We start from the raw sequence: 15,831 nt of genomic DNA, 5'->3' as shown, positions 1-15,831 counted from the left end.
GAAGAAAAGAGAAAAAAAATTATGTGTTCAAATCTCCATTAACAAAACTAATAATTAATATTCGTGGATAAATATTTTTTGGTGTGACTATGGTTATTGTTGCTCTATCACATCACACGTGCAGGTGCAAGGTTGCTATTGCCATCCTGAAACCATTGATGATTATGTATTTACGCCCAACACCCTTGATACATGTTCTTGTTTTATCTATGTTATTTTTTGGTTTAGGTCCCACGGTAATTCTAGTGGGCGTGCAATTGGCTTAACTGGTATACTGTTAGAACAGATGTCCAAAGTCATGCTAGTGTTGGGAAAGTTTAAAAATTCCTTCCCACTTTAATTACTTTTGTTTCCACATATTAAACAAGAAGCTAATTGAATTTTGAAATTTCCATTTTCCATCCTACCTCTTCTCTCTATATCTCAACCACCTCACTCCCAATTTGAAGCTTAAAAAGCAGTCAGTACCAACCTTCCTTTCTGTTACACTGCAGATTCTCTAAACCACTAACTCTTCTCATCCATCAACAAGAGATGAAAGGCATAGACATCTTCTGTGCATCACAGGCCTCAACAGCTATATGTCTTAGCATGGATCAACCCTCTTCCTCCTATTCCTCTTCTTCATCTTCCATTTCCAACACTGCTCAATTTGGTGGCAGAGCCATTGACCGCCACAACCCCATCATCACAGATCCTAGAAGAACCCCCTCAAGAGACCTCATTTCCCCTAGCTCTTCTTCTCAGTCCCCCATTGAGCCCAAACCTTTGCATGATCATCTCCAAAAGACAAAGAAAAACTCCACTTCCAAGCCAAGTGGTCAGAAGAAGAAGAGTGCTGCAAAGGGTCATGATCAGAAGAAGAAAAGTGCTGCGGGAAAGTTGACCGAACACATCACCAACAATTACTCCTCAAAACCAATTGACAGCATTCTGAGGAGGAGTTGGGCTAGGCCACCTTCTGATTTGATCACTCCTCCTGGTTCTTCAAGATATTTGCTCATTGACACGCCTTCCTTGGACCGCGTATCTTCGGTTTATGATCCTGTTTTGGCTTTAACTGATGTTAATAAGGAGAAAGCACAGGTTATTCATCTTGATCAAACCAAACATTCATCTAAACCCTCTAGCTCCACTCTTCCAAAATCTGATTCCTCAGACCAGGTTGGTTTTATTTTTTTTCCTAGTGAAGAGATAAAACTTATTGTATACTGTTCCTTAGGTGCCTTTTATCACAATTGGAGTTTCTCCTCGATAATATGCATACACCTTTAATACAAATCTTTATTATGTGGATTATTGAAGTGAAACTCCAATTCTAATTAGAAAACAACACAAGTTTCATCCATTTTTCCTTGTGGCTCTCATGTCACGGACATATAAGGCACTATAGCACTTATTTAGGATTTTTCAATCTGAATTATGTGCATTTGTTTCGTGTTAAGGCCTCTCAACGACTCCTAATAGACTATATCTGATGTATATTAAGCAAGATTTTTCATTTGTGGTATGAGTATGACTAACATGTGTTTGTGGCGTAATTAAGTAATACTAGCATATGCACGGAACTTAAATGGACAATTAAAGGCACAACTTTAGTAATCTTTGCATATTATGGACTCAAATGGGGTGGGATTTGAATGAATTTTCTCGCAGGTTGTAGAATTGAGGGTTTCTCTGCACTGCAAAGGTTGTGAAGGGAAGGTGAGGAAACATCTGTCTAGAATGCGAGGTATGTCACTCTCTCCTAAAATCTTCTATTTCGAACCATAAATAGAATGGAGTTGAAGAATAATTTTGTTTGAAAAAAATTTCAACACCAGGCCAAACATGCAATTATTAAGATAAGTTTTAGAATTGAAGTTACAGCATAAAGCGACAATTGATGACTGATGACGGGTGAAATTACAAATATCACAACTTATGTTTATAAATAAGGGACCATGTTTCAGAGACTAGATGTCATGAAAAAATCGCTCATTCCTCTTTCAGAGAACATTGGACAAACTAAAGATGATGATAAATTGAAAGTAGACACCCTTTGCTAATTAGTCTGTATACTCTGATGATTTGACAAAAAAATCCTGTATTTAATTATGCATATTATATTTGATCTCTCCATCTATTTCTAACATATTTAGCATAAATTCACCCGTTATTGAAGTTCAGATTAATTATGAAAGAACATGGTGAGAAGACATTTATATGGACTTTTTATTTTATTTTTCCTGTTTACATTTAACATTCAAGCCATTTCGTGTACTGTTAATTACATGGACAGGAGTTACGTCCTTCAACATAGACTTTGCGGCAAAGAAGGTTACAGTAGTTGGTGATGTGACTCCTTTGAGCGTATTGGCAAGCATATCAAAGGTGAAGAATGCACAATTTTGGCCAGAACATGCTTCAATAGTTGGATCCGAAACAAAGAGAACAAATTTGATCTAACGGGAGAGGAAAGTAGCCTATTGGTATTGTAATTTTTTTTAATGTCACAACTCGTGAATTGGTCAGTATCTAATTAGTGTAAATATTAGAGTGTAGGTTTGGCTTTGAAGAGATATTAGAGTTTGTTTCGAAGGAACCTTATTTTTGTACAAGGATTGGTCTAATTTCTCTGGAGAAAATTTACGATATGTAAACCAACATAAGACCTGATCCTTTAAAAATTATGAACAGGAATAATATTTAGCTACATAGAGATGTATCTTTTGTATTAACAATAGTTAGTTGTAACATTGATAAAATTCTTCACAAAAAGTACGATTATATATTATTGTTAAGTATAAATTGCTATACTACCTATGGTCAATTATCTGGTGCTTATTTTTTTTTTCGATATTTGGTGCTTACATTTTTGTCGACACCATATAAACTGTCCCTTGATTTCTAAGGTTCATCATATTTGGTGCTTATATTTTACATTTCATTTTGCTGCCACCTTCTCCCTTTTCTCCAGCAAAAACCACCACCGCCGACAACTCACGCCACCATCGCACCGTCCAACCCGTTCTTCCCTTCTCCCTTACGACCCTCTCCTACGCACGTCTCTAAGATTCTGGATCAAGCGATCTCATGCGGAAGAGGATAGTTAAGGTCGAGATCGAAGATTCTAGAACCTTTCCCCTTAACCTCGCCTTCATCATGGTTCATATCGATAACAGAGGAAGAGTTCGAGTCGCTCGTCGTCGCGCGAAACTCACTCATCGCAACGGGATGATGATTGTAGCCAAACGCAAAACCACGTGGACCGGCCATGTCGATGTGCAGGATAGCGTCGAAGTACGAAACCTGTTATGCCACAGGCACCATGGCGGTAAAAACGGAGAATTGGTGTTGGAAGGGGAATCGAGCAGATGCAATAATGGCGGGGGCGAGGTTGAGGTCTAGCGGCGATGGTGCCGCGAACACCTCGTGTTGCGGCGTCATAGGCACGCGCTGCCTCCTCCGCCATGTCGAAGGTTTCGAGCCAAACCCGATTTCTTACATCTATATTCCCATTGTTTTGCCATTATACGGTCACTTTGTTGGCAGTGGTTAACTTTTTACCTCCATTTGGATGTCTTTGGGTCCTGAGAAATCTTATTCATACATAAAGCAATCAAACGATTTCAATATCTCTTTCCCATATGTAATATGGGCCTGCCTATATGCAGATTATCAAGAATCTTGTCATTTTCATAAACCGATGTGATGCCAATATGACCGGCATTTATCTTCAAAGTTTTTAGTTTTTGTAATATTATTGAAAAAGAATCAGTACACGGATAAAACTTATATCCCAAAGGTACGATATAAAAAATAAAGATGAAAATTTGCTCAAAGCTGTTCAATTAAAAAAAAAAAAAAGAGGGTTAAATAAAATTAGTGTAAACAAGATATGCGCATTCTGATCAGAGAGAGCATACAAAACTCATCGAGACATCTCGTATTTGCAGACGTATGTGCAACTCATCATATCAGATTACATCCACCTCAACATATAAACAAAGGGGCAGAACAGTTTCATCTAAACCAGACAAAAAAAAACCCAAATTAAATGCAAAACTTATGGAAACAACAAAAAAAATAATCCAATCTGACAAAAGAATAAAACATACGGCATCAGATAATAGGCGGAGTTGAAATCCACACAGTAATTTCGGTGTGTAGGAAAAGATTTTTTTCGTCATTTACGAAAACGCAGAAAGAAGTAATTAAAGATGGATATGACAAAAAGAAACACACGGTTTTGATAAAAATTAACAATAAAAAATGCAATCAACGGCACAAATCGTGGAACTCATGATAGACAGCTCAAAACCCTAATCTGCTGTAGTGTGTTGAGGAAGAAGACGCAGTGCTTCGTATTTATACCTCTAAAATGGTCAGAGAAGTTATTAATATTTTTGCTTCTAGAATCTCCGAAGCCTACAAGGTACGACGTAACGTCTGGTAATTAGATGGGCTTGAAGCCCTAATTGAATTTAGTCCAATCAGGCCCAATCTAGTGCTCTTAGTTTGAACTGGACTGGGTTTTGGCCCCAAAAAGAGCTTTACCACTTTTAATTTAATAATTGGTACACCAATGACTAAATAGAGATTTAATAATAATAACATTAATTACATTTATAAATTTCCAATTTTTTTTTTAAAATTCAATAGTCACCACTCACCAGCTAACAGAAATGAAAAAGAAGTGTGTTTTTCTTTTTTTTTTAATAATAGGCTACAATACAAGGAAATGATAAACTGGTTAGATTAATGGCACACTATAGACTTGATTATGAGGGTGATCCAAGACAACAAGACCATTAGGGAGATCCAGGCTGTTCCTTCCTGTCATCCAACTGTTGTTTCATGCACTTTCCATTGCATTATGTAAAGCTCATTCCAGAATTCAAAATGAATTTTCCATAATGCAATGAGAGGTTTGCATTTAGGAATGGACTTTTCATAATATGATGAGAAGTGAAGGAAGCAATAGGAGTACAAAATGTTTTACCCGGAGATCCAATGCCAAGTTAGCTTTTCTTAAGTGTCCAAAATAACAAGCTACGAAGCCAAACAGAATGAATACTAGACAGTAGAGAGTTGTAATGTTGACGAGCCAAAGGGTGGGTGGTTCTCAATCGACTACCGGCTTTCAAAATCACCTTTCGGTTACCATAAAGATACGATAGCCGAAGACCATCGAGACAGTGGCATTCATTGTTACGTATCAATTTTGTTTGACTTGATAATTAAGATCCTTCTCTTAGTAACATACAAATGTTAATTTTACCGGAAATAAACAAAAAATTTATGCACAAATCATTATTCTTTTCATTTTAAGTTTCTATATGGCAGTGTTCAGAGAGGTAAAACCACCTCAAGAATACGCTCCTATTTACCCCGAACGTTTGAATGTAGACAGTATTTAACTGTATTAAATGCAACATTGAAACTCACCATAGCAAAGCTTTCCTCTATCTTCTCTCGAATGATTTGCGTGCTCATTTTTGTCTGAAGCAAAACTTATTGATCCTTTTATTTGTCTTGTGAAATTGCCATTTTACTACGTGTTAGGCAACATCCTAGAACAAATATGTTCAGGTGCAAAATGCCTATCAGCCTATGTAACGGCTATCTCTGTCACTAGATCATCTAGCAGCAAGCTCTCAACTTCCCTACCTATTCCATTAATGTCATCTCTTAAGTTCAACCACTGCATTTCGCTAACCAGCACCTTCCCCAGTGCGGTATCCTTTACTTTTCCTTGGCTCCCCAGCATACTGTATAGACCGTCTTGGAGTCCATTTTTAATCAATTTAGAACAAAGATTTGTGGCTGTAGTAGGGCTTACCCATGGCTGTACCCCCATGAATTGCTCGTTTAGACTGATAATTCCCGAATTTATACGATCAAAAAGCAATCTCCTTTCAGACCTTGGACAATTAGTCCAATCAGAGTACCTCTTTTCAAGTTCATCAAACACTGAAAGACTAACAGGGCATTCCTGAGAATCCCAAACTTCCAAAAATGCATCAGGCTGAGCTCTATCGATACCAGATTCATACAAGACATCAATCATGTAGGAGGACTCCCAACTATCTCCAGTCTTATGCAATTCATTGTCTTCTGAAATTCCAGTAGATGCCTCCCCACCGTCTTCATCACTTTGAATTAGCACAGGTTCATCCACAAATTCTTCAGATTCTAGCTTCAGCAACTGGAGTTGCATTCGAAGCCCTGAATACAATAAACATACATGAAACCAAAGAATCAATAGAGGTAAAAGCTTCAGAGACAAATATGTTTAGGAGGATGCCAACCAATCATGAATCATTTCTTCTGTTAAGCTCAACAAGGTAATTGACTAAAGCTTCAAAGCATGGTTGCAAGTGTGTGGGACAAATTCATTCATGTTGGTCATTTATCATTTTTAACCCATGAGACATTTTAATTCACATCATGTATATAACATGAAATAAGGCAATAATGATGTCAGATCAGAGTCTTTCTTAGGATATGCATGCAACTGCATTTGGTCTCCAGTTTCTCCATTGTATGAAACCTAAATGCATGAAAAAATACAATTGTCAAGTGCAATGCAAATCAGAAAGGAAAAACACAAATAAACATCTTTTCAGTTAATTGCTCAATCAGTTACGGTATTTTGACTCAATATGTGCTAATCCAAATCTCTTCTTGAATACAGTACAGATAAAGTGAACCTGCTGTTGATCTGTCATAGTTAACTATTTCTGTTATTACTATTGAAAATGTGTGCAAACACCTGGCAACTTAGATCAAGGAACTAAAAAGGAATAAATCGAGAACTATACAAAGGATGGAAGAAGGAGAGTAAACACTGCGTTATAGAGTAATCCAAATAAATGTCTGAGGCAGTTACCTTGTATGTCAACATTGAGACTTTCAAAACAATCAGAACAAGATGACAGATCATCTGTAAAAGAAGATTCTAGCACTGAGACTGGACTGGGTTGATCTGCATCTTTACAGCATGCAGATTCAAGTCCAGATACAGGAGGTTGCAAGGGTTCAGAATTTCTACTGGAAGACCCAACTGATAACTCCTGAAATATTTCAACATGTTATATAAATTGCTTGATTCAAATGCCACTATTTACTTAGCTACACCCCCCCCCCCTCAATGATAAAGTTTTAAATATGTGCAAGAATCTATGGCTTATGAGTGTTATTGACCCTAACAGTTTTACATTAATGTCTATATGTGTGTGTAATGTTGGAAGAAGAAGAAACTTCAAGGAGATAGGGAGCATATAGACGTAATGATCGATGAATATTTGAATTGTACACAGGCAAGTCAAAAAGGCAAACTACGAGTTCAGCAATAAGTGCATATACCCCTACACCTTTATTCTCTTATTACTTTCTTTCCTCTTCATTTAGATTACTTTTTAAGAGTGATTGGGGAGTCGGTAAAAATTACGCTAAATTAGCGTCTAATGACACTTGATCCATGCAAGCTGAAACAATAAACTCTAATTTTTGTGCTTTTTATATTTTGATGTGAAAACATCCTAAAACGCGTCTTAAAAGTGGGAGTAACCACGCATTATGTTTACGTTCACCTTATATTGTAACTCACAATAGTTCATGTATATTTTCACATTAAATTAAGTTTTTGAAATAGTTAAATAGTCAATAATTCAATTATTGTAGTTTTATTTTTCTAAATAAAAGCTTCAGCTAATATTGAAAAATAATAGCCTTTTAACCAATGCAATCTATGGACTTGCTAAATGGGGTATAAGTTTTATTAGACAAACAATATGAGGACAATGCAACTTAAATATTTGTTAAAAATGTAATCATTAGACAAATATTACAAGGATGAAGGACCACTTACGAAGTGATGGACCTGTGACTGTGAGCACAATGTGACACATATTTATTGTAAAATATATAATTAAGATTAAATTAAATATATAGTTTAATCATATTCAATCATTTAAAATTATATTTAAAAAAAATTATTGATTTAGGGCTGAATATATTTCTTACACTGTGATGCATGCTTTAATATAAAATATGTAACTGAAAATAATTTAAACATACAATTTTATCATATTTAATTATTTAAAGTTAATTTTATCAAAATCAATTTTAAGAAAATTTACAATAAACGAATAGATATTTTATGGTTTCTTTGGTTTCAGTGTCGTCCCTATGGATCCAAAGGAAAAGACATATTATAACAAAAGATCATTGTTTGTTATGTAGGTCCAAACAATTATGACTTTTGAACGGGGTAATGAACTTATGAGTCATCATGACACCGAATCACCAATATTATAGACTTTACTTATGAGAAACCTGAGAATACGATACACATTAGATCAAGCTGGCTCAATTAGGAGGGACACCATAGTATAGTGCTGTTAACTATCTTAATCAGCGATCAATAAAACATAAAAATCAAGGGCCATAGAAGTATATAGTGCTGCCTAATTTTGAAATGCAATGTTGTGAGCTGCACATTAATATAGTCAAAGTCAATCCATGCGATTTAATTCCATGTGCCGAAACTCACTTTGTAGAAAGAAAGTACATCCAGCCGCAATTCCATATTCTATCTCTATGGGAAGTGTACTTTGTTTTTTAGTCTATTTGCATGGGCAACTTTATCTGTTCTCTCTCTTTGTTTATCCTTTTGGACCATTACTCTGCTGTCACTGTGAATTTGCCATTGTCTACCCTGCATTTCCAACTGTTCATATAAACCTTCTTGAAAGACTAGGAGGTTTAATTAAGGGCTTCAAATTCAAATTGTTGCATATGCAAGAAGTCTCTTGACTTTTAAGAATAAGAATGACACCATGAACAATTTTTAGTAGGAGTTACATTATTTCAATTGATTTCTACTTTCAACTGTAATTTTGCACTTTAACTCAGCAAAATGCAACTGTCGTTCTGTGGTAGTAGTTTCATATTATAATGAACACAAAAAACCGTTAGTGTAAGTCTGTATGTGGGGGAGCTACAGTTTTTTATGCATTTTTTTTAAATAGTAATTAGCATAATGACTGACCTTCAAAAACTTCACAAGTGTTAAATATATTTTTAGTCATTACAATTGTATAATCAAGATAATATCTTTTAGTCCCTGAAAATTCATTTTCTTTTGATTCCCGATTTAGTCATCTGTGAAAATATGTTAAATATAATTTTTATTACTATCATTATTAACTCTGATATTAAAGGATTTGCCATAATTCACATATATTATATTATTTAACTAGTTAAGTTGCACCTGTTGGTACTGGCGTTGGCTTTGTTAACTGAAGTAGTTCAAAGAAGATATTGGAAAAAGAATCAAATTACAAGCCTGTTTACTTAAACTTAAAGGGCGAAAAAAAGTAATATTAAGTATGCATATAAGCAGTTTAATTTTTGAAAATCAAATAAAAAGCAGAAGCTATTTATTTGATTATAATTATAAAATAATTTTTTTTGAAATTTAATTATAATTATAACTTCTTCTTTTTTTTTCAAAAGCTACTCAACAACTGCTCAAAATAACCAGAAATCTATTCCAATAGGCAGTTAGTTTACGTAATATATACCTAATTTCTTTTAACCAAAATTTCAAATTTGAATTTTGCGTATATCTTCAACCCACTTTATGTTCAGATTTTTCAGCTTAAATGAGTTTACTTGTAATGATGAATACCTGTGATCTGGATAAATAAAAATAAAAATAAATAGAAATTTGGTTATATTAAGAAAAACTAGAACTCGCTGTACGATCGGGGGCTTTTAAATCCAAGCTCTCCACCAGATGAGGACTTTTTCTTCTTTTTTTTTTTTTAGCAATGAAATTTTTTAAAAATAAATGTTTTTAAAAGTACTTTCTTTTTCAAAATAAATGACTTTTTATTTAATAAAAAAACTGAAACAAACATTTTGTACGTTCCGGAATCCGAGTGAGGGTAATTTCTATCACTGTTTTTGCAATTGGCGTGTGTAGTGTTTAACCCTCAATCCATTCAGTGGCAATCTGCATCTGCTGCCAATGCAGGCCTGATCCGTGAGGTGGGGAACCCGTCAACCTATCATATGCTGCAAATAAGTCTTCAAACTTCAATACTTTAAAACTTCCCTATAATTGGTCAGCTTATGTTTCTTTTGCATAGTTTAAATACGAACATACATCAAATAATATGATTTATGCAACACAAATATTAATTAATATAAATTTACATAAAAATAGGAATAAAACCTTTTACAAATATATATATATATATATATATATATATATAAACTAGGTGTGGGCCTGTGCAGTTGCACAGTTTTTAAGAAAACAGTAAGAAAAAAATTAAAAAAAGAAGTGTTAAAAAAATTAGGTTACCAATGCCCCGCACCAACACGTGGTCAAGGTGTTGGACAGTTTATATATATATATCAAGGTTTAAATATTTTTTATTATGAAAAATACTTAAATTTTGTAATTGTTTTTAGAAAAAATTTTCCTTCCTAGACGATCCCTATGGTTTTAATTTTTAGCCTCCATTCCTTGTCTTCAGGTTCTATCACATGATTACTCATATGTCTGTTTAAAGGACACATCATATGTTCACTTGTGAAAAAAATTTCAGATTTTTCAAATTTTTAAATCAGTTATATTCATAACTGATTTAGAAAACATTATTATTCTACATAAAAAGGAGTGTGGATGATAGAGGAAATTGTTACATCCTCATGCATACGGTATCAGCACACATGTGTGTAAGGATGTTCAAAACCAAAACCAATTGTTTGTAAACCGCCAAATCAATCCCAAAAAAAAAAAAAAACAAAAATCGCTTAAACCAGAAACTGCACAAATAAAATATCTAAAAAATTGTATATTTTTGTGGTTTAGTTGGATTTTTGGATCATGTTATAATTGTATTAATATTTATTGTGATCTTTAATAATAAGTATTAAATAATTTTACTTTTCATTTGCTTTATCATTAAGATGTATAGTTTATTTCATGTTAGAAATGATGTACTATTATTGTCAAAAGAATGTTAAACTTTAAGTGATGTACAAATTATTATTATGTTATAAAAAGAGTTGATAATATTATTTTATATTAATATTAAATAGAAGTAAAAATAATAATTTCTATATAAAATAGGTTAAAATTTAATAAAAATAAAATTTATTTTTAAGACTACAGAACATATATAATAATTAAGTAAGTTTAATTGATAAATTTAAGTTATGATAATAAATTTAAAAAATAAAATTAAAAAACTGTAAAATTAAATTGACTCAAACTAAAAAAAATTGATTTAATTTAAATTTGATGTTATATTTAAATCGAACCACATCTTTATTTATTTTATATTTGGTTCATATATTGTTTGTCTAAAAATCAAATCATATCACGAAGTGACTGTGTGCCTTAACACGTCAACAACCATTTGCCAAAACTTGACAGTAGGGAGCAGAGACAATCCTTTAAATTGTCGGGAGCAATCACGAAGAAAAATAATAGAAAGTAATCGCAAAATTAAAATATTTTTCAAGAACCAAAAATATATTTAAATTAATTATTAATGATTAACAAATAATTAAAAATACAGGACCAATAAATTGGCCCAACCCCTAGCTCAACCAAATCAGGCCAAGATGGGCCGAAACACATTCAGGCTTAAATTTTCTCAACATAACCACAAGTTTAGATATAATATTCAGACCGTTTGTGACAGACCCATCAAACTATAACCATTTTATTTAGGATGTTGCTTCTTGCACTCCCATTATTACTTTCTGCTATGTCCCATTACATTCCAGAAAGCCCAATCCGAAATGCAACACGACACGACAAGAAGTAACAGTGTTTTAACCTGTCAAGTAACACGAACATGTGACATTAGTTAACCTGAGATCCCACGGTGCCAAAACATCAAATTATGCACGTTTAACCCTCTTACAAGTTACAGGTAACATTGGGTAACGCAAGATTCCATGATTCTCACCCCTTGTTTCACTCTTGAACACATCACTCATCGCAACTCTCATGAGCAAGGTTTGTAAAGGGCGCTAAACCAAATTATAAACTATGAAAACAAAATAAGTCACTGACATATACTTAAGACAAAGCAAGCATTTGGAAACAACTCATCTAATTGAACAGATGCAGAGAGGAGGAGCCACATGTGAGCTAACATGATTCTAAAGCTTGTATTGGTAATCTAATGGCTATCTCATACTTAGGTAAAGCTGTCAACTATTCATTTTGACTATAAGTTCGAAAGTCTATTAAATATTAACTCACCACGAGTAGCAAATTAATACCCATAAAAAAACAAGGATGTCAGAACAATACCATGATTGCACAAAAGGTGGTGATATTTGCACAACTTATACTCACCATGTAAATACTCTCATTCAAGCCACTTGGTCCCACTAAAACTTCTTTTCTAATAATCCAGGTATGTGCAGTGTCGATATATTTTCCCGTGTACAATATGGTATAAAACCCATTGTTAGGCGATAGGCCTACCTCAATTTAGAACAGACCTGGTAATTGGGTAACTAAATCCTCATACATTGATCAAGAACAGGCATAACAAAACCAGGGGCAAAAGATCCCAGGTATAGATACAAAGAGAAATCTGCCAATTAAGAAAATATATGCAGAAGTTGTCTAGATCTACAGACACATGCACAAGCACGCCAACATGCAAATAACATAAGGTTAAAGCAGGTTTAAAGCCATAAGTTCCACATAAGTTGACATCAATTTATTACTATAAATATTAGCTTCTAATTAAATATGGAAAATCACATCACACTATAAGTTAACCACATTATTATTCACTTTAATTGTTTTTCTCTCTTTTTTATTCCTCCTTTTTTCCAGGAGATGGAAGGTTTGCACAGTCAATTCAACCCGAATTCACTTAAGTGCTAATCATGAAATTCTGAAAATTCCTGAATATCTTTCTCTCAGTACTATTTCTCTGCCCCAACCCCCTTCCCCCCCAAAAAAACCAATCATCTAAAAGTAAATGTGAACTCTTGTCATCATCTCCTTTAGAGATCTCTAGCAAAATAAACCACAATTGCCACCCTTTTACTGATCAAGCAAGAGTACTAGTAACTTCAGTGGGAGATAATTAATCTAAGCTGACGAAACACACCAGTGAGATCACCAACAATCAGAAAAGGAAGCATCAAGATAGGATAGGTTTGCAAATATCAAGAAGGTTCCATGTCGCATTTCAATTATTATTCTGAAAAGAAAAAAAAGGGTTTATGTGCACAGACATGAATCCATCCCTACTAGCTAAACAAAACTCAGTTGGCTACACTCGCATTTCAGTGGCACCAACTAAACAAGCAATGTTGGCTATATTTAGGTCATTTTCTGACGAGTGTAACATCTAAAACTCATAACATATAGAAAACAATGCCCTAAAAGTTTACTGATACTTTCTTTGCAAAATAAAACATTATCTGAGTATAATCGGAAGAAAAAGCAAAATGGCCATACTCCAAAATATTAGGACTGGAATTAAGTATTATGAACCACAATTAACCATTTTCAAAACCTACACCGTTACTCAGGAAAGTGTTCCATTTCATATTATTATAATCATCCTATATTACTGTCATGGCTAAAGTAACATATCCACTATCTAGCCTCTTCCACCACTCAAAACATAGGGCAAAGTTCCACAGCAAAGTAAGCTAACAAAAAAAATAAAAAATTAACATTTGCCGATAAATAAAAAACAGCAAAGTAAGCTATAAGCATAACCAAGGCTACAATCAAAATAAAACATTATGCCATAAAAAATAAAATCGATTCACAAATTTGATATTTCAGCACAAAAATAGCTTCTCTTCATTAACCCTACTACTTATATCCACCAGAAACCTAACCAACAGTAATTTCGAATCATCATTACGAGGAAAAACTAAAAACTATGAAACTAATAATCACCTATGGGCTATGGCAACACCTGAATTACCCTCTGAAAGCATTATAAGCAGAACCAAATATATCAGTATAAGGAAAAGGGACAAGACAAAAAAAAAAAAAAAAAAACTCATTAGAACCTCTGTCACAATCACGAGCGATAACCTTTCTCAGCCCCTGGCACCAGCTCCCTCCCTCTCCAATTTCTGCGAGAAGAACTTGGTGGCGAACATGTTGTCCTCGAAATAATCCTTGTAAGGGTGGTCCTTTGGAACAAGCCTGCGAAACTTGTCGAATTGTTTATCAGCTTCATCTTTCTTCCTAAGGAGGGTATATATAATACCCTGACACAAGTAAGGCCTAAAATCCCTAGGCTCTTCTTTGACTAATTCCTGATAAGCCTTAAGCGCCTCAGAGAAATCCCCTTCCATGACTTTAACCTGCGCAATCAAGAGCCTGAAGTCTCTAACATCGGAATCCCTTTTTTGCTTCTTGCACACCTCAATTGCTTCTTCCACCCTCTTCAATAACCCTTTCAAGGGCTCGTTGGACTGCGAAGTCGCCATGACGAGGCCGTGGAACGCTTCCACGCGGAGCGGGTCTTTCTTGAGGATTTCCTCGAACAGTTCGCGCGCGCTGGCGTGGTCGTCGTTGTAGATGTGCATGTTCGCCTTCAGGAGCGGCCACTCCAGCTCCTCCGGTTCAAGCTCAATCAAACGGTCTAAAACCCCAAACGCTTCGTCCATTTTACGCGCTCTGATTTTGACCTCCATGAGCGCGTGGAGCGCGTCGGTGTCGCGCGGGTTGGTGCTGAGACGCTCTTCGAGAAGACTCTCGGCTTCCTCCTCGGTGAAGGCGGTGTCGGACTCGGCGGCGGGGGGAGTGAGCGGGGCGGCGATGGCGGGGGGTGTGTGGTGGAAGCGCATGAAGAATAAGGCAGCGGCGGCGATGACGATGCAGGTGGTTTCGACGACGGGGGAGAGGAAGGAGGTTAGGGTTTGGAGGAGAGGGGGGAGGGAGGGGGTGCGAAACGAGGGGTGGTTTTGGGAGGAGGGTCTGATGGAGTGTAACCTAAACGAGGAGGAGGAGGAAGAGGGAAAGTGAGGTGGCGGCAAAGATCGGAAGGAGATGGAAGAGGATAAGGGAGTGGGAAATGGGGAAGGGTGGCGCAATTTGGGAAGAGAATCCATGGATAAGGCCATGGAAGGAGAAGTGAGTGTCAACATCGGTACTATACAAGGAAAAGGAGAAGAAGGAAAAGGAGAAGGAGGAGAAGCAGAGGCTTTAGGCTCAAAGCTAAAACCCTCACTTTAATTGATTACGGACGGAAAGCGTATTACAGCATTTACAGGGGTACCAACAAAACTTTCTTAAGTAGGCTAAAACTTAAATTCATTTTTTTAAAACAAAAAAAAAAAAATGCTAGATTAGATGAATATATATACTGCGAGGAACACCTTCACTTAAAGTATTAAGGGGATCATTTTTTAAAAAAAATTATCATTTTGGAGCAAATTTTAAATTAATATCAATTTTACGACTTATCCACATCTATATAATGAAAATGATGGATTTACGATAATGACAGAACAACCCAAATAATCAACGTGTTTTCTAAGTAGAGTATAGCTAAATCTTCCCTCTTTGTCCTCAATTATATCAAAAAAATGATTTGTAAACCTTATTATGGCCATCCCTCATTAATTGTTCGCAGATTTTATTATCAAGAAGTGTATTTACGACTTCTTGTGTCAATTTCTCTTGACATGTTACAAATTCTCCTAGAGTAGATCTATTAAAAGTTATAATATCCATTATGATTTTATATTTTATTTTTTTACATTGAAGTCATCAAATATTTTATGTTTTCAATTGTTTTTATTATGATTTTAAAGTTGTAAGAA

The 15,831-nt window shown here is 34.9% G+C and overlaps 3 protein-coding genes, 1 non-coding gene and 1 pseudogene across 4 annotated transcripts; 1 reads left to right on the top strand and 4 right to left on the bottom strand.

The window, feature by feature from the left end:
• Window positions 1-389: 389 nt before the first annotated feature.
• Window positions 390-2,707, top strand: LOC114398052 (protein SODIUM POTASSIUM ROOT DEFECTIVE 2-like). The gene is made up of 3 exons (XM_028360174.1): window positions 390-1,164; window positions 1,657-1,732; window positions 2,282-2,707. The coding sequence occupies exons 1-3, from the start codon at window positions 535-537 to the stop codon at window positions 2,446-2,448; spliced, it is 873 nt and encodes a 290-aa protein (XP_028215975.1). The 5' UTR covers window positions 390-534; the 3' UTR covers window positions 2,449-2,707.
• Window positions 2,708-2,709: 2 nt separating this feature from the next.
• On the bottom strand, window positions 2,710-3,511 carry LOC114398053 (annotated as a pseudogene).
• A 586-nt stretch (window positions 3,512-4,097) lies between these two features.
• On the bottom strand, window positions 4,098-4,180 carry LOC114401072. The gene has a single exon (XR_003664187.1). It is a non-coding gene; the product is annotated as a small nucleolar RNA R16 (small nucleolar RNA).
• Window positions 4,181-5,280: 1,100 nt separating this feature from the next.
• LOC114398858 lies at window positions 5,281-12,009 on the bottom strand. The gene is made up of 4 exons (XM_028360973.1): window positions 11,941-12,009; window positions 11,787-11,846; window positions 6,875-7,058; window positions 5,281-6,210 (listed from the first exon to the last, which is right to left on the bottom strand). Exons 1-4 carry the CDS (start codon window positions 12,007-12,009, stop codon window positions 5,594-5,596), a joined length of 930 nt encoding a protein of 309 aa, XP_028216774.1. The 3' UTR covers window positions 5,281-5,593.
• On the bottom strand, window positions 11,518-15,290 carry LOC114400746 (protein SLOW GREEN 1, chloroplastic-like). The gene is made up of 2 exons (XM_028363366.1): window positions 14,068-15,290; window positions 11,518-11,846 (listed from the first exon to the last, which is right to left on the bottom strand). The coding sequence occupies exon 1, from the start codon at window positions 15,151-15,153 to the stop codon at window positions 14,098-14,100; it is 1,056 nt and encodes a 351-aa protein (XP_028219167.1). The 5' UTR covers window positions 15,154-15,290; the 3' UTR covers window positions 11,518-11,846; window positions 14,068-14,097.
• Window positions 15,291-15,831: the final 541 nt, after the last annotated feature.

This window comes from Glycine soja, chromosome 19, assembly GCF_004193775.1.
Source record: "Glycine soja cultivar W05 chromosome 19, ASM419377v2, whole genome shotgun sequence".
In the NCBI taxonomy this organism is placed as follows: Eukaryota; Viridiplantae; Streptophyta; class Magnoliopsida; order Fabales; family Fabaceae; genus Glycine; species Glycine soja.
This window is presented reverse-complemented; position numbering and strand designations above follow the sequence as displayed.